The sequence below is a fragment of the Alligator mississippiensis genome, chromosome 1, assembly GCF_030867095.1.
Source record: "Alligator mississippiensis isolate rAllMis1 chromosome 1, rAllMis1, whole genome shotgun sequence".
NCBI lineage: Eukaryota > Metazoa > Chordata > Crocodylia > Alligatoridae > Alligator > Alligator mississippiensis.
Window position 1 is genome coordinate 196,018,652 of NC_081824.1, and position 21,505 is coordinate 196,040,156.

The 21,505-nt window shown below is 42.5% G+C and overlaps 1 protein-coding gene across 7 annotated transcripts in view; it reads right to left on the bottom strand.

The window, feature by feature from the left end:
• Positions 1 to 21,505, bottom strand: part of THADA (THADA armadillo repeat containing) — a 290,497-nt gene that overhangs the window by 61,130 nt on the left and 207,862 nt on the right. For all 7 annotated transcript variants that reach the window (XR_009457443.1, XM_019483252.2, XM_059718568.1 and 4 more), the window contains exons 32-34: positions 20,037 to 20,122; positions 5,688 to 6,100; positions 160 to 281 (exon numbers count right to left, since the gene is read on the bottom strand). Coding sequence is in view for 6 of the 7 variants with exons in the window: in XM_019483252.2 (XP_019338797.1) it covers positions 160 to 281; positions 5,688 to 6,100; positions 20,037 to 20,122 (621 nt within the window). In the remaining variant the exon portion in view is untranslated. The remainder of the gene's footprint in view (positions 1 to 159; positions 282 to 5,687; positions 6,101 to 20,036; positions 20,123 to 21,505) is intronic.

The window sequence follows — 21,505 nt, forward strand, 5'->3', positions numbered from 1 at the left end:
GCAGGCACTTTTAATTAGCATGGCTCACTAATTAAAGTGTCTGGCGCCGCATCCCAGAACACGTGTAAAAATACCCAAAGAGACTAATTTAAAACATTTCATTTTGTAATCAACATATATTTTTGTAGACCCGTGAAAAATAAAAAGTAGAGACTATACTTGGTGGAGGTATCCGCAATGTTTGTAGTCCAGTTTAAGAGCTCTTTTGGATTCATTTTCATAGAGTCTTCTGTTCTTGGAAGCACATTTTCAAGATCCATGTAATACAGAATCTCCAATAACTGCATGTATAAATCAGAAATAAAATACTGATAACTAAGGAGACAGTGACTCAACGTTTTTTTCTCATTTTAGCAGCATGAACTTAAGCATAAATATTTTTACTACCTTATTTACTCAAATCCAAAACCAGGTTTTTCCACCCATTCAGCCTGTGGAAAAATGCCCCTCATCTTGGATTCATATAAAAGGCAGAAAGGGGGACAGGTATTCACTCCCAAGTTGGGGCCAGAGTCAGAGCACTAGCAGTTGCCTGACCCCTACCCCCACCTGCTCTTGGCACCCTCTGCCCCTGTACTTGTCTCCTCTCCCCTTCCCTTACTGTCAGGAGCAGCTCTGGCTCCATTCACTGCTGGGCACTGAACACATGGAAACTCTGTCACCTGCCAAGCCTATCAGCATTGGTACAGCTCCAGCCCTGAAATGTGTTTGCATGGCTGGGCAGGGGCCATGTGTCCATATGCTCTGTGCCTCAGGAGGGAATGGAGTCAGAACCACATCTCACAGTAATAAGAGGGGAAGGGAGCAGAGGCTGTGGGGAGCAGACAGGGGACAAGAGCCAGGGCAGAGGCTGTGGGGGGCAGATACCGGGGGGGTGGGATGGGGATGGCAGGCAGCCTGGAGAAGCAGGAGGGGCAGAAGATAAGGAGGCTGCCTGACACCCGCTCCGCCCTGCCACTGCTTTCCCTATTGTAGCAGTGGTGGGGGGGGGACAAATTTAAGATGACCCTCTGATAATTTGATTCTATACCTGGAAAATTTTAACAAATTTATAATTTTTCCATATATATTTATAGATTCATATACATTCAGGCTGAAAGGGACCCTGGAGGATCATCGAGTCCAGCCCCCTACCCAGGGGCAGGAAGTCAGCACAGATCATAGGATCCCAGCAAGATAAGCATCCAAATGTGTCTTGAAGGTGTTCGAAGTGGGTGCTTGAACTGTCTCCGGCGGCAGTCTATTCCAAACCTTGGGGGCTTGGACAGTAAAGAAGTTCTTCCTTATGTCCAGCCTGAATCGGTCGCAGTGGAGTTTGTGACCATTTGATCTTGTCATCCCTTGGGGCGCTCTGGTGAACAGACGTTCCCCCAGATCCTGATAAGCACCCCAATAAACTTATAAGCAGCCACCAGATCACCCCTGAGCCTGCACTTTTCCAGGCTGAAGAGTCCCATGGCTCTCAGCCTCTCATTATAAGGTCTGTTTTCCTAACCTCTGATCACGCGCGCAGCCCTCCTCTGCACCCTGTCAAGCTTCTTCCATCCTGTTTGAATTGTGGAACCCAAAACTGGACGCAGTACAATATCTGCGGCCTCACCAAGGCTGAGTACAATGGGAGAATGATGTCCCGGTATTTGCTTGAGAAACATCTATGGATGCAAGCCAGCGTTTTGCTCGCTTAACTAGCCGCAGCATCACATTGAAGGCTCATGTTCATCTTGTGGTCAATCATGACCCCCAAGTCCCTTTCATCTGTAGTGCTAACCAGCATGGCACTGCCGAGCCTATAAGCATGCTGCAGGATTTTCCTCCCAAGTTGGAGAACCTCGCAATTTCAGTGTTGAACACCATCAGGTTCTCATCTGTCCATTTCATGAGCCTGTCAAGATCTGCCTGGATAACCCTCCTGTCCTCAAGTGTGGATGCTTTACCCCAGAGTTCGGTGTTGTCGGCAAACTTGGCCAGTTTGCTTCTGACACCAATGTCCACATCATTGATAAAGATGTTAAACAGCATAGGTCCTAGGACAGAGCCTTGAGGGACCCCACTGGAGACTGCGCACCAAGACGATTGGCTCCTGTCAACCACCACCATCTGGGTCCTACCCCGGAGCCAATTCCCCAGCCAGTGGATTGTGGTGAGGTCGAGGCCGCAGTTAACCAGTTTTGCCAAGAGGTGATCATGGGATACCAAATCAAAGGCTTTTTAAAAAAGATATATGACATCAATCTCTTCCCCCTTGTCCAGGTGATAGGTCACCTGGTCGTAGAAGGAAATGAGATTGGTCAAGCAAGACCTACCCTCCCCAAACCCATGCTGGGTATCCCTCAGTATATTGCCGTCAGCTAGTCTGTTAAGGATGGCCTCTTTGATAATCTTTTCCAAGACCTTCCCCTGGATAGAGGTCAAGCTGATGGGCCTGTAGTTTGCCGGATCTATTTTCCTTCCTTTTTTGAAGATAGGCACCATATTGCCCTTCTTCCAATCTTCGGGCACTTCACCAGAGCACCAGGAGTTCTCAAAGATCTGTGCCAGGGGCTGAGCTATGATGCTTGCCAGCTCCTTGACTACCCTTGGGTGTAAACCATCAGGGCCGGCTGACTTGAAGGTATCCAGCCTGTCAAGGTGTTCCTTCACGAGGTCAGCTTCGATGGAGGACAAGAAATCTCCTTCACCCGGGCCTCCCTGACCCACAGTGGGAAGAGGGGGGCCCATGTGACTGGTGAAAAACTGATGCAAAGTACCCATTTAGCAAGTTTGCTTTTTCATGGGCATCAGTTGTCAGCTGTCCCATCTGGTTTAGCAGGGGTCTAAGGTTGCCCTTGCTTTTCGTCCGGCTCTCCAAATATCTAAAAAAGGCCTTTCTATTGTCCTTGATATTTGTAGCTAGCTGGAGTTCCATCGCATCCTTGACTTTCCTGGTTTGCTCTCTGCAGGTCCAGACCAGAGCAGAGTATTTCTCCTTGGTGGTGGTTCCAGTCCTCCATCCTTTGTAGGTCTTCCTTTTAAGATGCAGGAGGTCCGCCAGTTCCCTGGAGAGCCAAGGGGGCTGTTGTGCCCTTTTGCTGCCCTTCCTTCGAGACATGATGAACTTTGCTTGCACATCCAGGATTGCTCCATTGAGGAGCAACCACTCGTCCTGAACTCCCCTCCCCTTTGGGTTGTGGCCCTTTATGGCCTCACTGACGAGCCTTCTTAGCTTGTCAAAGTCAGCTTTCCTGAAGTCGAGGACTTCTGTATTACTGACTGACTTGCCAGCTTTACGGCAGATGGTGAAGGTGATCAGCTTGTGGTCACTGTCACTCAACTTCCCTTTGATCGTTAGGTCGCTGATTAGGTTGTCCCCGGGTGCCAGCACGAGGTCGAGCAGCGCTTTACCTCTCGTCGGCCTGTAGACTTCCTGCATCAGATAGAGGTCACCCATGCACAAGAGAAAGCTCTGCGCCTGCTAGGATTTGGCTGAGCGCTCCTCCCCCGAGATGTCTGGGTAGTTAAAATCTCCCATGACAACCATACACCGGGAGCGCATGGCCTCAGCCAATTCCCTGGCAAACTCCTGGTCAAGGTCTTGACCCTGGGTAGGGGGTCTGTAGTAGACTCCCACCACAGTATCCCCTGTGCCGTGTTCCCCACAGATTTTAACCCAGAGGGTCTCAAGTCGTCCACCGTGGGTGCCAACGTCGGCTTGTAGGGACGTGCAGCTTTCCTTGACACAGAGAGCTATGCCCTCACCCCTTTTGTCCACTTGATCCCTCCTGTACAGGGTACAGCCGTCTATACCTGTGGCCCAGTCATGGGTGGAGTCCCACCAAGTCTCCGTTATCCCTATGACATCATAGTTATTTGCGTTTAGCAGGAGGACAAGTTCCTCCTGTTTATTCTCCAAGCTCCTGGCTTTTGTGTACAGGCAGGCAAGTGTCCCATTGGGGGCCCTTGCCTTGCCTACAGTTTGTTCCAGTGCTGGGGCAGGTGTGGATTCCCTTAAATGCTTTGGTCTGCTGGCTTTGCAAGGGTTGCTCAGCTGGCCAGTAATGGCAGTAGTCCCCCCCATCCCCCAGCGGGCTTAGTTTAAAGCCCGGTGGAGCAGGTCAGCCAGCCTGGCTGAGAAGAGCCTCCTCCCCAGCAGAGAGAGGAGAAGGCTGTCCCTTCCCAGCAGCTCGCTGCCTCTCTCACCAAAGAGCGGGCTGTGGCCATGGAAGCCAAAGCCTTCCCGATGACACCAGTGCCACAGTCTTTGGTTAACTACCTAGATCCTCCTCTCCCTCCTCAGCCCATACTCCGAGACTGGGAGGATCGAAGAAAACACCACCTGCTCCCCCAGACTCTTAAGCCCCTTCCCAAATCCCTGTAGCGCCTCATGGCCTGGCTGGGAGCGCTCTGAGCTGTGTCACTGGTGCCCACATGGATGAGGAGCATAGGGTAGTGGTCAGTGGGCTGGAGGAGCTTAGGGATCTTCTCCACAATATCTCGGATTCTGGCTCCTGGGAAGCAGCAAACTTCCTGGGCTAAGGGGTTAAGGCGGCAGATTACCCCCTCAGTCCCCCTCAGGATGGAGTCTCCCACGACAAACACTTTGCATTTTGTCTTGGGGAGAGCGGGGGCAGTAGCTACAGTAGTACCTGTGTTGCCTGAGGGAGCCGGCAACTCAGCAGGCTCTGCTGGGGCTGCAAGAGGTTTGTACCTGTTGCAAAGCTCCAGTGGGGCAGGGGCCTTGGTGCGGTGGGCCTTAGGGCCCTTGACCACCTTGGTCCAACCCCTGGGCTGGACAGTAAGGGAGGTCCCCAAGTCCTCCCTTGTCCTGGAGGGAGACCGTGGTCTACCCTCTGTCTCCCAGGGAAGAAGGGCCTGGCAGTAGGAGTCAATCTTCTGCTCACAGTCGCTGATGGTGCGCAGTCTCTGGACTGTGGCCAGGAGCTCCTCCAGGTGGCACACCAGAGACCCCAGAAGGGAGCAGACCCCACAAGGGGAGGTGGCCATGCTCCCGGGCCCCAGAGTCTGAAAAAGCGACAGGCAGCCCCCACAGCTGAGAGCCAGGGGCTCTGTCTGCGTGGAGCCCGGAACCACGGGCTCCATCTGGATGGTGGTCTCTGAGGTGCCAGGGGGGAGGTCTGGGGTCCCTAGGCTCAAGGGAGTGCAGCAGGCTTACACCTGTGCATCTCGCACTGGAGCCAGGACCAAATATAACCTAATTATTTGGGTGGGGGGGGCATCTTAAAGTCAAAGTTGTCTTGGATTCAGGTAAATACAATATAGATTGACACTGTATTAAGATGGGCTAATACTATGTACCTGGGTAATAAGCTTCAAAACAATATTCTGTTTTTTGCATGATAAATACAAGTCCATATAGGATGTAAGTTTAATTCTTAAGAGCATAAATTTAGTTCTAACAAAATGTTGACTCAAATAAAGCCAAACTGAAAAAATGCAGGTTTTCCCAGGCAGCAGTAGAAAATTAATGAGCATAAAAATGTCAGAAAATGGATGGTGTTTCTTCCGCAAAAAAACTGACTCTTAACCTTCTGGCTATTGCAGAATTAAACAAAAATTCCTGATTAATGATAAATGAAAGAGATATACATATACAAACAAAGATAAAAAAGGCATGGTCAAAAATTCAGGAGAACGGTCCTTTAAAAAGAAGTAGATATACAATCTCTATACAGATGGATGCTCCTTCCTACCTTGCAAAAACATTGTGGGTGACTTTCCATCATAGTCATTTTGAGGAGCGTCTCCTCCAAATCCAAAAGCGAGCTGAATGGGCATCTGTTCTCGCCTGTAACCTGCTTTGAATTTACCTGCTTCCACCAGAGAAGCAGAGTTTGTAACATCAGCAGACGCACTTCATGAAAGTCAGACTGAAGCAAACGGATAACCAGCAAAGAAGGATTCATCCTCTTTTCTGTGACAGGTGAACTGCTGCTTGAGATGTCAGGGTCAACAGATACTGAGAGTTTTGCTATTACAAGATGGGTGATACTCTGAAGATACTGTATTAATCCTGGTATTGCACAGGAGTAGTGGATACCTGTCATCAACTCAGAATCTGAGATAACTGTGTTCACTTCCTGCCAAAATCTAAACAGTTCAATTTCTGAAATGAAAGGTAAAAAATAACAATAAAAATATAATTACAAATGAATAACACACATCTACTTTTGACAACTTGTTAATTCTATGTCGTTTAAAAACCCAGGGTTTAAAAAATGATCACACAGCAGGAGCTCTACACTGGAAACAGAAATCACCTTTGTTTCGAAAAAATCCTAATAAATAAATTATTTCCAGGGATGTCATATTATATTTATCTATATTAAACTATGAATGACTTAAAAATAAAGAAACAGTTTTCCAAACTGTGATAACAAAGCATGAGTGTTTGGAATCCAGGCTTCACGTAAGGTTTTTAAAAACATTTACTTTTACATGTACTTTACACAGTCATTCATATGCTTTGCCCTATGAAACATGGCAGTTCCTCATCTATCGGTACAAACTTGTCAATTCCTACTATTGGTCACAGGTTGTTTTTTTTAAACAGGGTAAAGAATTTTCTAAATTACTGAAGCAATCTCAGATGTCTTCATATACTATATACCACTGTTATTACAAGGAATTAACACGCTCACAGTCAAACCCCAGGAAACGGAGGAAGTTCAGATGCATCAAAAGCACCAATTGCAAATACGTGGTTGTGTCATCTGTGCTAGAATGGCACTACATTGGACAGACAGATCTTGGCCATGACCAGCCATGCTTCAAAACGAACTTAGCTGGAGCAGAAGGTGGCCAATGCTGAAGCTTCTGAAATCCCTGCTGTCTTACTTTGGGAAGTAATTATGTAAACATGGGACCCTACCAGTCAACAGATCTGCTACCCATGTGTATTCAGTCTCATCTTCAGAATCTACTGACAAAAACATGTATTTCTTTTTACTCTTCTAACTCTCCCACTCCTGCAAGAGTCAACAGACAAGAGAGAGAACAACATGCCATTTCACTGGCATCAGCAGAACTGGATAACTAAACTCCAAGCATTTATACTTGTGCCAGCCCTTCCAAGTCAATCAATGAGACTATGCAGGAGGCACTGAAGGCCTGTTAATCAACCCCAAAGTTAACAGAAAGATGTTATCATGGTAAGAGATGAGTTAAGGCCCTAACAAAACTGGCAGCATTGATACAAAAGGGGTGAAAAAATCAATGCAGAATAATATTCAGGAATCTCTGACTTTCAACCCCTTCTCTTTAGTCTTCAGCATAGCTGAAAATAGCAAACCATCTGCTAATGGGAAAAAGCCAAAAATTTCCTCCATTTCAAATATATGCATAAGACTGTGTTTCATGGGAAATTACCAGAAGATTACCGGAACGTTTGCTACAGTATACCAACGCAAATAGGAATCGAGGGTACTTCTAAGGCCAAGCACAACCTATCCGTTATTATCCTGTAATAAACAAGGCAGCAGCCTGGCAACAAGAATGGGCAGATTTGCAGTTTTTTTCCTCAAAAGTCACTACAGAAACAAACAACAAGGCAATAAACTAGACCTGTCCTTCTCCAGTATTCAGAACAGTGGTTCTCAACCTTTTTAGACTTCAAACACCTCTCATTTGATTTGAGGCACCCTATCTATAACCTTTGTGAATTGAACAGCACCCCATTGCAAAAACTAACTTATTTATTACAGTGCTCACCTCCTTACAAAAGGGCCAGGCAGTGAGGGCAGGGAATGAACACAAACCTGCACCTATCTCCTCATACCTCACATCACCCTTCAAAAGATCTCAAAAAAGTGTCCTGGTTGAGAATCACTGATTAAGAACATAGCATAATTCCACACAACGTGACTGATTTTTAACTTAGCTGTGTGCTGAATACTGTTTTAAAAGACTACCAAATATTGTCATAAATTTGTTTTACTTCCATAAAACAGCAATACAAATCAGGATAACTTCTCTCCATTCTTGCTATCTGCTGAAATAGTTCCCAAAATGTCATATTTGCAAGAAAATATCTCCACTTTCTCTTCATGTCTCTATAAAGCCATCTTACTTTGTTTGACATATATCACCACACTGACTTTCTAAGTATATCTCAAAGTGTTTTGTGAGCTATTTTGGAGAAGTTCCAAGGAAAAGTTATATCTGAAAGAAAGAGGTTTCAGGCACATTGCATAACCCATTAGTCTTATTAGCTGTGTTTTCATAACAGACTCTTTCACATTCCCTTGATGTAGACTTAAGCAGCCATAAAACTGTAACGAACAGACAGGGAACCCGCCACAAAGCAAATAAAAGTCCTGTGGTTGAAGCAGCTGTATTCCACCTCCTAGCTCACCCGTTTGAAGCAACCAGGCTTCCTGTTTGATTCCCTTTCAAGAGGCTGCACATTCTACAATCCCTTTAGATAGAATGCTGTGGCGTTACATAATTTTATGCACACACAATAACTACTCAAACATCCTGGAAGCTGCCAACATTCAATAATTTCTAAACTATGTGGTTGCTTTCTCCACGATGCAGACTCTAGGGTCATGATTTTCACACGGCCTAATTCAGTGAATGCCACAGTACAGTAGAAATCAAATGTATAAACATGGAAATTGTTCGAGCATCTAGATTCAAATGGTTTAAATGCTGTCCTAAAGTGTTTGCTAGGCACACAAAATTCCACCAGCCCAACTAGTCAACCCAATCATTAAAAAAACAACATGCAAGTACAGCATTTTTTTTCCCATTGCTTTGGTACCAAAAGGTAAGTAGATTTTACATTGGGTGTGGTACACTCTTCTCACTACTATTTTTCAAGGCTGAACAGACAACATAGTTTTATTTAGCAAACTAGTATTGGTTTTGAGGGGAATTATTTTAGTTTTGGCACAGCCAAAGACTTGCAGAATCAGCAATGAATGTTTCAGGGGAATAATGCCATTTTGGCAGATCTCTCCTATTTTCTGGACATACCAGAAACCTTTTCTAATTCTTGGACAGTTTCCAGCTTCTCTGTGTCTGAAGGGGGTTGGATAATTTGGGCTTAGCTCCTTGCTTTAAAGCCGTTCCTCTGGTACTAGGAAGGCTCAACAACAAGAACATCAGACCCAGCTGATAACGTCTTTGTTTGCATATCCGTTTAGATTTAAGACACCAACCAGAAAGGCTGCTGCTATCACCTATGCTCCACGTTCTCTCCAATATTCTTCTACATGAATATTCTCAAATCAAAAATATTCATGTTTTTAATTTTACCACTAAGAAACCTTTTCTGGTTTTCATGTAAATACTTATTTTTCTTTGCAACTTTTATCTGATCTCCCGTCTTTGGACAACTTCAAAACTTTTGCCTAAACCAACAAACATGTTGCTTCCCAAAATAAATGTCTAGCCCTGTTATTAAAATACAGTAAAGAACTGCTGCTGCTTCTTTTTTCTTCACATGCAGAAACACTGTGCATGGTCTGGATGATCAGCTGCTGGAAGAGGGAACAGGTGCAACCTTTGGTCAACTAAACAGTGGTGTTGGCAAGCAGCAAAAGGAGTCCTGTCCATTCCTCTTTAACCAGATGGTGACAGATGCAACAAGGGCCTCAAGAATGAAGGAGGAAACAAAACACAAGTGGAAAGCGAGTACATTTACAACATTTAACTGTGAGAAAGCAGAACTGGGCCCTCTCCCCACATGAGGAATCCAATTATCGTGTGTGTGTGTACACACACCCCCCCCCCGACTTAATTTATAATACATTGCAGAGATAAACCTACCTCGAAAATCGCTGAATTCTAAACAAGAGAGACAAATTCAATAAAATATCTTGGGGAGGCTGTCTGAAGTCGGGGATATATTATTGTCCACCCTAGGAATTTTGATAGAGGTTTTATGAGCTACTGATAACCAGACAGGCAGGAAGTGAAACATCCCTTAGAAAGCAGAAAGGACGTAAGCAACAGAATAACATTACCAGAGATGGTGAATGGGATCAGAAATCAGTCAGTGGGTATGTCAACATGAGACATTTACTGTGGAGTTGACTAATTAACTCAGTAGTAAATGTTGCACATCTGCACATTCACCCCATCAGGTTGGAGTGAATTAATTAGCTCCGCAGCAGTGCATGTGTAGATGCTGTCCTAGCTGGCTAAGGCACAAGGGTGCTTCAGTGCAGGGGCTGCCTGCCAGCTAGTGCCATGCTGAAGCACCTTTGTGCCCCAGCCAGCTCCTCTGCAGCATATTAAGCTGGGGGAGCAGCTCTAGGCTGGCAGCCTGACCCCTGGGGCTCCCTGTTAGCTGGGACTGCTCTGACCTGGCTCAACATCTTGCAGCCCTGGGTGCACATTCAAATGGCACACCCAGGAGTAATAAACACTGGAGCAACAAGTGCCAGAGTTTATTGCTTCACATTAATTGCACATGTAGATGTGCCAAGTACCTTGCATATTACAGCTTATCTGACATATATGATATATAGCAGCAGCATCCCTTGGCACCACTGAATCAATACTAGCTTGGAGGGAAGAATCCTGTCTTCTGAATCATCAAGTATCATTTCCTAAAGTCTCCTTCAGTAACCCTAGTTGTACATTTTACCAGCTAACTAACTACCTGCTTTGTTTGCAAGATGACAAACATGACCATAGCTCAAGGTGTTGCACATAAAAATTATTAAAATGTACAAAATGATAGCTAAGTTGTACTGACCCTGCCCTACTTTTCCAAAACTCCAGAAACCCCTAAATATTCTAAATAATACCATCTGTAAGTGTTTTAAGGGGGAAAAGACAACTTTTTGGGGAAGTGCAGTATGTTGCATTAGGCAGGGGTTTAGGCTGACTTTTGTCAGAATCAAGGACACATAGGACCACTTTGTTTTCATGGACAGCAAAGCATGGCTTGTGCCAAGAAAGTTACTTTGGGAGATTCTCCTAGCCTAGGTAACACCTACCATAAAACCATCTTTAATGGAGAGCAAGCAAATGGATGCTGGCCCATTTGTTTCAAATGCACAAGATGCAAGAATTTCAGAACAACAGATAAGTCTCATGAAGAGAAGAAAGGTCTGCTCATTTGTTTAGTCATTTTGGCCCTGAGAAATCTAGAGTGGAGATTCTGCCTTTGCCTCGGGAAAATCTTACCAAGGCCTAAGTACAGGGCAAGACAGAGGATGGTCTAATGTGAAAGTTTTAAGGCTTCATTTAATTAAAAGAGGTCCTGTGATTGCACAATTATATTCCCAGCACAGGAGTGGAACATCGAGGAATGTGGGTAGAAAAAAGAGAGGGAATCCTGAACCCCCATGGGATCTGCTTCTGGCCATTATTAACATATATTACAAAGGGCAAAAATACATTTCTGAAGTTCTGTTTAAATGATCTTGATTATGGCACAGCTTCCGTGATGAGACCCAGAGCCTTTGTAACTGAACGTACACACAGACAGAAAGTTCCTCCCTCCTCAAAAAAAATAGGGAAACAGGACGACCATTGTGCATCTGCACGTTTGGAACATAGTCAGAGTTAATTTTATTCTTTCTGGGGTGCCTAAACAATCAGAACAAGATGTCCCTTAAGACTGGATGCACAGAAAGTCCCTAGAAACTTCACCTATTACTACAATCAAGACCTCTTGAGAGTTTCATAACAGTTGGTAACTGGCGAATCTGAAGGAAATCTCCTTACAAGGAGAACATTTTTGTGCTTCCGGAGTTTGCTTCTTGGACTATTCCATTTTAAGATCATGGGCAGGCAAGGGAGACCTGCTGCTTGGTTCTGCTAGTGGGAAGGGAGTATCCCTTCCCCCACAGCAAAACATCACTCAAGAGACAAAAATTCTGTGGGAAATGGTGTTTAAAGAGAAAGCTTCTTCCGACTGCTCTGAAAAGGTAGGTTGTAAGGTGAAAATAAAGAGTTATGGACTGCTGCTGTGCCTGCACTGCACTCTTCTGGTACAGAAACGATTGAGGAATGATAACCAAAATCCAAAGTGTGGGGATTAGGCGGTTTCCAGCAGTTTCAAAAAGACATCCACTAGGATGAGAGACAGGTTGGAAACCTTTGTACCTCTATAATGCTAGCTATTCAGGGCCTGGCTTTACAAACATTAAAGATCAAATCTGGAAGCCTGTTAGAGCTAAGAAGGGAATGTTAACTCTGTGCCATAAGCTTTAGTCACGAGAACATGATCCTTTTATTGTTATTTTTCCCTTTATTTTATGAAAATAAAACAGGACTAGAAGGAAAGAATAAACTGTTGACAAATGAGAAAAGAACAAGGACAACAGTAAAACATATGCCAGCACAATGTAAAATAATTATGTAATTATTTAGAATGTGATGTTTTTATGTACATAAACAGGATGTTTTCCTCTAAAGAAAAACCACTGTGGTTTCATAGGAATGTGAAACACCCTGAACATCAAGGTCAGTATATCAGTATTCTAAAAATGAGCCAAAACTACACACATGGAAGAACTGACATTAGCTCAATTGGTATAACATTGTTAAGGACAGCAGCACAATGCTGTACTTAGTACGTTTTAAATTAAAGGAATGATAAATAATATTTGGGGCTGAAAGCTGAAAATGTTTGTTTATGGTCAATCTATTTCTGACACAGCACAGACATTTTCTAGTTACTACACACAAAGCCGTGAACCAATAACGTCTGATGAAGTGATGTTTGTCTGAATTTAAAGAAAGCTTTTCAGAAGTATGAACTGCCCCAAGTCTCAAAATATGTTAACCCAGATGTCTAATGATGATAATTTAAATGTTAACATTATTGGCTACTTCACTGTTATTCCAAGCATGTAACAAAGGAAACATATTTATTCCATGAAGATGAGAATCATTTACTATGATCGCAGTCCCATTCTGCAGCACAATCTGAAGCAAATGCCAAAGGGGAGAAACACAGCCCATGAAAAATATCAAGAGTCACCAACAAGTAGCCAGTTGCACAGAGCTCAATGGAGCATCCAAGGCCCATCGAAAAAAAAACCAAGTGCAAGAAGCTCAGCAGAGTGCCTGGATAGTGCAGAACTGGATTAAGGTCATCAGGGATGCCAGGCATATCACTACCATGATATTTCCTAGAGCCACAAGAACAGCAAAGAATGGGTTGGTGGTGATAACATCTAAAAGTGGCAGAAGTGAACCATGACGGCTCCAGAGCAATGGGCCTATTCTCCTCTCAATATGCTTGTAAGGCTTTTGGGAAGGAGAGGGGGGTGTCTTTTTTCTCTTTCAGAGACTCTCTTTAGATGCAGGCAGACAGTAATGGCCACATACAGACATTTAGTTTCTCCTAGGAGAGTCACTGCTCTAAAAGCAGATATCACAAGTGTACAGATGTTCAGGATTTTTCTCCCTGGCTACTCCAAAAGAAACATAACCTGGGAACAACCAGGGTTAAATCACTTCTGGTGGAATTTCTGCTGAGACAGCAAATGTCTGTATACATTCTCTTCTGAAAGAAGCCACAGAAGTCCTACAGCATCCCAGGGTGCTTTGTTCCCACCACCCCCTCTTAGAGGCAATGTGTTACTTGCTGGACTCCAATGCTCTACTGTAGTAAATCATCAAATCTTAAATAGATTTAGCTTATTTTAGGTATCTATATGCTGCTGGTTATCAACAGGAACAATAGCAAAAATGTCTTGGATGTCTGAAAGAATCAATAAAAAAACCCATCAATAAAGATGTCAGGCATTTTGGCCCATCAACATTTTTGAGTAATAGGAATGATCTCCATAAAATATTTTATAATGCTGTTGTTTTAGTCAAATACATTGGGGTTTTCTTTGCTAATTAGAATGTATAGTACTTGTACCTGTCCTGAGTTTCTGGCAAATGTAATGAAAGTTGTTTTAGCTTCCATATATTGTCATAACCCCAAATGTTTCATGGTGACCTGTTTCTGAAAAATAAGTAGAAAAGTCCTAAACAACGTGTCTCAGTGATAAGCAACTATGAGTCTCATATCATTTTAAGACTTGGCCTGTTTGTTTTTCCATTTTATGCCACATACTCTTAAAAGGAAGTTAAATGCTAGTTAAAGTAACCTTTCTCAGAGGCTGACTTAGACACTGATAATGGTTAAATGGTAAAAGTTAAAAGACCCATATATTTATATTTGCTAAAATTTGTGACAGGGATAAATATAAGGCTAGCTATTTTAATGATACTTTTAACTTCCTTTACCTAAATCTCTAAGAAGTATGGCCAAGCAATTATTGAAAATAAAAACATTGTCAGTTTACAAATGCCTGCTTTGATTATTTGGTCTAATTAGGTTAAATTTAACAAATTCCATCTGAACAAACTGAAAGCAATTTCTGTTCGTTATGTCATAAATTATGTAAACTTTGGGTGCAGATGTGTTTAATGTGGCACATGGTCAATGCCATTATTTTGACTGAAGGTAAGTAAAGATTTAAAGCATATTTTTAGAATCTTTCTAGATAGTTTATACCCACTGACCTTCAGTTAGGCAAGTCAACAGGAAATTTGGTTGGCTAGCCCAATATTCTGGTTTAATAAAATTAATTCTATGTTTTGGAACAGTTGGGTATTATAATCTAAAGTTTTATCTAGGGGGTGGATTTATCTTTCATACACTCAGAATTAAATACTTTGGTATAGTTTAGATAACTACTTAATATGTATTGATGGCCCTGATTTTCATTTATCATCGTGCCTCAAAAACATTAATGAACGGCCCAGTGAGGTAAATAAATTTTATTATTCTTCTCATTTTACACATGGACAACTAAGGTAGAGTTCTGAACAGGACAAATTGCAAGCAGTTAGTAGTATGTGGCTTCCTCTTAAAGGTGAAAAAGAAAAGCATAGAGCACACTAGATTAAGCCAAAGAGGTAAGTTTTTATGGTATAATATTTAAATAATTTAAACATTTACCACCAACATATAGACATATGGTACTTGTCTTTCTTTCAGAATTAATTCAAGTGTTGCCACTAAATTGAGTTCCAGGAATATATAAAAAAACACTGACTTCAGTTTGGTGCTTTTATTTCAAGTTGGCTGGTCCATCAGGTGAGTAAGCTGCAGGTTGAGCTAGCAGAATGCATTAACTACTAACACAACCTCTCACTCATTTCAAGTGTTATTTCACACTGAAGCTGGGCTAACAAGAGAGGAGTTAACTCAAGTGGGGATAACTCAAATGAACTGCTGAAAATTCCAATTAGGTAAGATCACAATAACTGTAAGACCTACAAGCATTTGCTGTGAGGAATAAAAAGCTTAAGGTAGCATACAAGTTAAGAGTTATTTTTTTCTAATCTCAAGAAGACTGTGCTACACAGAATAATGACCTACCCAACTTTAACATTACAAGAAGCACTTAATATGCAAGGCAGAATTTTGGAATTTTGGCTTCAGGTAAATTTATAATTTTCCCAATCATTCCTACTCCAAAGAGATCCACCAGAGACAGCTCTTTGGGCAAGTCTAATCAAGGCACACCAATTTCCACAGGTAACAGTACAAAAGGGAATGATGTGGTTAGCATCACGCACAGACGTGTACACCTCCACAGTTTAGCCGATCAGGTATCCATTATGATCCAGCTAGATTAAATGCAAGGCAGCTTTGGACATGAGTTAAGAGCAACTATCAGTGCATTCCTGAATCTCTCCTGTTAGTGTTAGTAAGTTTTGACTTTAAGACTAAGTGTGATACTACTCTGAAAAGTACCCTTTTGAAACTGGAGCTGCTAAAGAGATCTAATTGGCTTTGTTCAGAGTCATACTTAATTGCCTGGGAAAACAGGCCACTACTCACTTCTACTCTGACCACTACAGAGTCCATTCTCCCAGAATTGTGTTAGTTCCAGCCCACAAGATATTTCCAACATGACAATTATCATCAACATAAACATCATCAATATTATTATTCCTAACAACTCCACCATTCAGAACAAATAGAGTTAATGTTCACATATTAAAGCTGACATGCAAGAATACAAAACTAAGGAAATACTAATGGAGAACTGTTCTCCACTTAAAAATTCTCCCAATATATGAAGCATAGAAGCACAAAAAAGGGTCCTTAAGCTTCGGCACTTTCCAGACACTCCACTGTTCCCATCTATTTAGGGTTTCAGAAGGTAGAGGGAGGGGTATTATTTGATAAAAGAATACTTGTTTGCTCTCTAGCAGAATACAGTTATGTCTATTGAGTTCCAATGCTTCTCCAAAATCAGGGAAAAAACAGTTTCTACCTAGTTTCTACTGTAGTTAAAACTTCTAAGAAAAGTAAAGGCTAACACTTTTCTTGCAAGTTTGCATTATCTCTCGGTCAGGTGGAGCTTCAGCAATGAGGTCCAGAAGTGTACCAGAAGCTAGCTCACAGCGTCAACATTTCACACACTGCTTCAGGAATATAAGAACTTTCATCCTGGAAAGTAAATGAACCATGGCCAGATATGCTTCAAGAAAATGACTACTGTATATTATTTATGACATATGCCAAAGAAGGTTCTTTGTGTGTATGGATCATAGAGATTCAACTATACAAACTTCTGACATAAGTCTTTATATATTGATAACGTGCATCCTACAACAGTTATGTCAAAAGCAGTAAGATAGAATAACTAGTCTTTTAAGATAAATATTTACCTCAGTATATGTTATCTTGCAGTAAGATAGTTTTAAGTCTTTGCCACTGCCTCACTTCCCTGTCCTACACTTTAAATCGATTTGAATTTGTTTAGCAAATTCCATATGTACTACGCTGGACTTTAAATGACAGATTTTATTAATTAAAGACAACAAATCATTGACAGAAATATATGTAACATAGGAAAAGACTAGGCATGGTTGCACTCTGAAAATGTCTTTGTAATTGTATCTCCTTTAGACAGGCATAATCAATTAGAACTGGTCTGATTTTAACCAGTTGCAGGCTCATTACGTTGCATTCCACTTTGTGTTGATGAAAATCAGTTTCAGTCTGTGGCCTGGAACTCATATACAGCACTTCCTGGGGCCTCTTATATAAACACATCAAGAAACAGTTTTATTTGAATTTGTCTTTCCCCCTTTTCTTTTACTGAAACAACTTAAGAAATCAAGATTTCAGAAGAAAAAAATTGGCTTATAACCAGAAATATGCTCACTGGTACAACATGTTTAAACTGTGAAGAATATTAAACTTCAGACAGCAATTACTGCTCACCATACTTCAGTGCAAAGCTTAAGATCATACCTTCTTAGGTGCTTGGGCTAGAATCTCATTAGGACAGTGCAGGCTGTATTTAGTATAACACAGCACTTTTTAATACATGAAGGCTGTTTGTCTTGAATGCCTTTTCAAAGAAAATGTAACAAAACAACTTCAAGTTTTTAAAAATACATTTCCCTTCTAAGTTTCTATGCCATCAAAATGTTGCCAACAATATAGTTATTATTAAACTATCATATGTGAATGTAATTAAGCAAGATCTTTCCAATGGAGTACACGTGAACAGAAAGAAGATGGCATACATACACACACATAAAAATCAGTTAATTTAGAATGTAGTCATGTCCACAGCACAAAGTCCAAGAACGGGTGGGTCTCTCAAAGTTGGGAAATGGTTCTTAAAGCTTAGCGTTCTATGCAGGTAAAAAGACAGGCCTCTCTCTACGTCAGGCCTATGAAAAGTCACTTTTTGGGGGAGAGGTTTCAGGGTTGTGGCAGGAGGTAGGTTTGTTAGCCAAGATGCAATCTGAAAACCTTAGTTAGAAGCTTAGAGTGAGTCCCCAGGCACGTATGGATAAGACAGTTCAGTGGAGAACCCACAATCAGTGGTTGGTGACAGGTTAGACCCCATTAAGCAATCTTTGTAGACAAGCAGATTAGAGAGCAGGTTGCTACGGCCCCAGGAGAGATGCAAGTATTAGGTTCAGATCTTGCTGGAGAGTGGAATCTCTTGCTGGACAGAAAACCTTGGTTAGGCACTTGGGGAACTGCAATGTTCCTGGTTAGGAGACTGTTAATGGCCTTGACCTCTCAGAGAAAGGTGGTATTTCTCTAAGAGAGAGTGCACTGTGGGTAGAAAAAGACATTGCCCAACGGAAGTGGATCAGATGGGGTACATGCCCCACCACAGCTAATCCATTTTACTGGGCAACACACACATGCACACTGCCCTTTATCTTGCCTTGGGCCCCCTACCTGATGCAGAACAATGGGCAATGTGTTCCCAGATCCCTAGCTGCTTTATGCTGGGTCCTATGCTCGCCTGTGCCTCATGAAGAGGGGCACTTGGGAAGTCAAAGTGATATGGCTGAAGACCAGAAGCCTGGCTGGTGTAATCTGCCCCCAATTCATTCCCTGGATGAGAAACCCTGGGCCAGAAGGGACACATCTGAAAGGTACGGAAGGATACTTGAGGGCATCAAGCTGTAAACCAGAACGTTTGCAGAGGCTGTCACATGGTCCACTGCTTCTCACATGATCTCAGAACTGTGTCATTGACAGAGTTAAGAGAAAAGTCCAATGAAGAAAGTTCCATCAGCAGAGCCAATGGACCCAAAAATGGGAAAAGGGTCTCAGACAAGGACTGGTTCTGGCAGGAAAAGGTCTATCTTGAGCCAAGGCAATTAAAAAAGCCTAAGGAACAGGAAATACGTGCTGCACGCAGCACTGAGCATAAGAGGCCAGAAAATGTACATTGTACAGATAAAAAAAGCCAAAAAGATCACTGAATTTAGTATTTAAGGAACAGGAATGTACCAGCATGGAATGTACATGTGAGCAGGCATTCAGACAAGAACTGAAGCTACTCCATCTCTCAAAACAGAAAACTAAACAGATATTAAAGAGAAACTGCATGGACAAACTGCATAGTTGGGTGAGATACAGACAAACTTTTGGGTATGAAGTACCTTCCTTGGGTCGCTGAGGAAAAACAACACATCTAGGGCAAGGGAAAACTGTCTGGAAGAGTATTTCATACCCAAAAGCTTGTCAATCTTCATCACAATTCTACAGTTAGCCCAGTAAAAAATATCACTCACAAAAAGCTTTGCCCCTTTCACTTTTTCTGGACCATCACAGCTAGTACATGACTATCACCTATTAACCGTTGTAACTCATTACAAAAAAGGTATCAATTCTTTTTCCAACAGGGGTTTTTGACAAAATTAGATGCAAAGGCAATGCCTTTCAGCCCTTGGTGAGAAGGAACATATCTCCCTACTCCTCTGCTTCCCTCCTTCCCAAAGACTAGACCCTCAAAGTTGTCACAAGTATATATTCCTCTAGACACCTACATAAATCCATTGGTTTTTCAGAAATGGTCAGCATCCAGTAGTTCTAACGGATCTACTATATTCACTCAATTCCAAGATGAGGTTTGTTTCCCCATTCAAAATGAGGAAAACAAAGCCTCATCTTGGAATCAAGTGAAAACAAAGTGCCTGCAGTCAGAAGAGGCAGCAGGAAACCATTTGGTAAAGCATAGGGCAGTGAGGGATCCAGTGCAAAGGCATGGAGCTGTATGGAACCCATGGTGGCACAAGACCCAGCACAAAAGCATGAGGTGGCACAAGACACAGGGTGGTGCAGGACCCAGCACAGAGGCACAGGACCTGATGCACAGGTACAGGGGAGCACAGGACCCAGCATGAAGGCACCCTGCAATGTGGCACAGGGCAGTTGGGGGGCAGGTGGCAAGAGGGGTAAGTGCCAGTGGGGGGCAGGCAGCAGGGACAGGTGGTGGTGGAGGCAAGTGAAGAGGAGGGAAGGTGGCAGCAGGCTTGGGGTCAAGAGGCTTGGGTCAGACTGCCTGCCTTCCCTTGCCAATTGTTTCCCCATTGCTTGCCCCCACCGTTGCTTTCCCTGCTGCCACAGTAGGGGGCTTAATATAAGATGATCCTCCAATAATTAGATTCTATACATGACAAATACTACCAATTTGTAATTCACTTAAATATGAGAACCAATGTATCTATGTCCTCTCCATACTTAATAGAGTTCAGAAATTCTCTGCAGCTGACTTAGAAGTATATTATTTATGACTTGCCTTTTCTTCTAGATTTCCCCATGTAATCAACCATCATGACCAAGATATCAAGATATGCAGCTCGGGTCACAAAACAAGGATTTTGCCTAGAAAACAAATCGTTGAAAGAATGTTAGTTAATAATGAAATTCGTGCATTGCTTAGGCTGCCATTCAAATACAAAGAAAAATTACTAAATCAGAAATCAAAATAGCTTAAATCTATTAGGCTAGTCTAATTAATCTAATTAGTACAGAGGACCCAGAGAGTCCCATTCTGGTCCAGACCAAACCACTGCCATCATATTCGCCTCAGCACCAAATCCCTTATTTACACATTTCTAAGTACAGGCAGTCCTCGACTTACAACGTTTTGAGTTACAATGTTTCGCACTTGCACCGTTTATAAATTGACACCCTGTTTCAACTTTCTGATGTCAGTTTCAACTTTACAATGCTTGATCCAACACCACGCCAGCGAACAAGTTTGCTGCATTGCCCATCTCCCTGGAGAGCATCTGTCTGAACTTCCTTGGACACTTTCTTTAAGAAAGCAGACAAGACCCCAGAAAAACCTGCAGCCAACACTCCTGAGAAGACTCCAGCCAAAAGCCCTTCAAAAAGTCCAACCAAGAGCCTTTCAAAAAGTCCAGGAAAGTCACCTCAAAGAAGTCCTTCCAAATCCATATGATTGCTATTTACAATACAAATACATTAATGTAGCTATATTACTCATCTATAATTGATTGAGTACAAAATTCTGGGTTATTTTTGGTGAAAACAGGGTATCAGGCCTTAGTTCAGGAACCAATCCCCCATTTATAACATTGTTTCCTATGGGAAAATTGTTTCCAAGTTACAGCATTTCGATTTAAGACAGTTTTCAGGAACCAATTGTGTCATAAGTCTGAGGACTGCCTGTACTTTATTTAGGAGACACACAAATTGATTTATCAGTTATGGCAACCAGTCTGTTTATTTTCCTTATTGCTAATGTATTTAATTAATAAACAGAACAAAATCAAGAGGCTATATATCCTCCCCAGCCCACCACAAAATACTGGAAGAAGGACACTTTGTGCCTGAAAGTCTGTCTGACACTGCTCTTGAACAGAAGCATAATGAAGCAGCCAGGCACTTGAGGAAACAGCAATTTCTGGTTCCTGCCACCATTGTGCTGGTACAGCTGTGGCAACAGCAACGGAACTGCTTTTTTTCCATTCAAAACCAGTGCCAAGGTGGCTGGTTGCCCCATTCAAGTTACACCACTGTTCCCGAAACATACAGCTGGTTTAATTAATGATATCACACAAAAATGCCTTGCATCTTGTCCATTTCTAGGACCATTGTGGCTATAACAACACTCCAACCTCCTTTCATGAGTTTGTCAAAAAACAGCCCACAACACCAGGGGCTGTTGCACCAAACTGCTGCACCTTTACTTAGACACAGCTCAGTTAGATTTAGACCCTGTTAGCATAAGATTTTAAA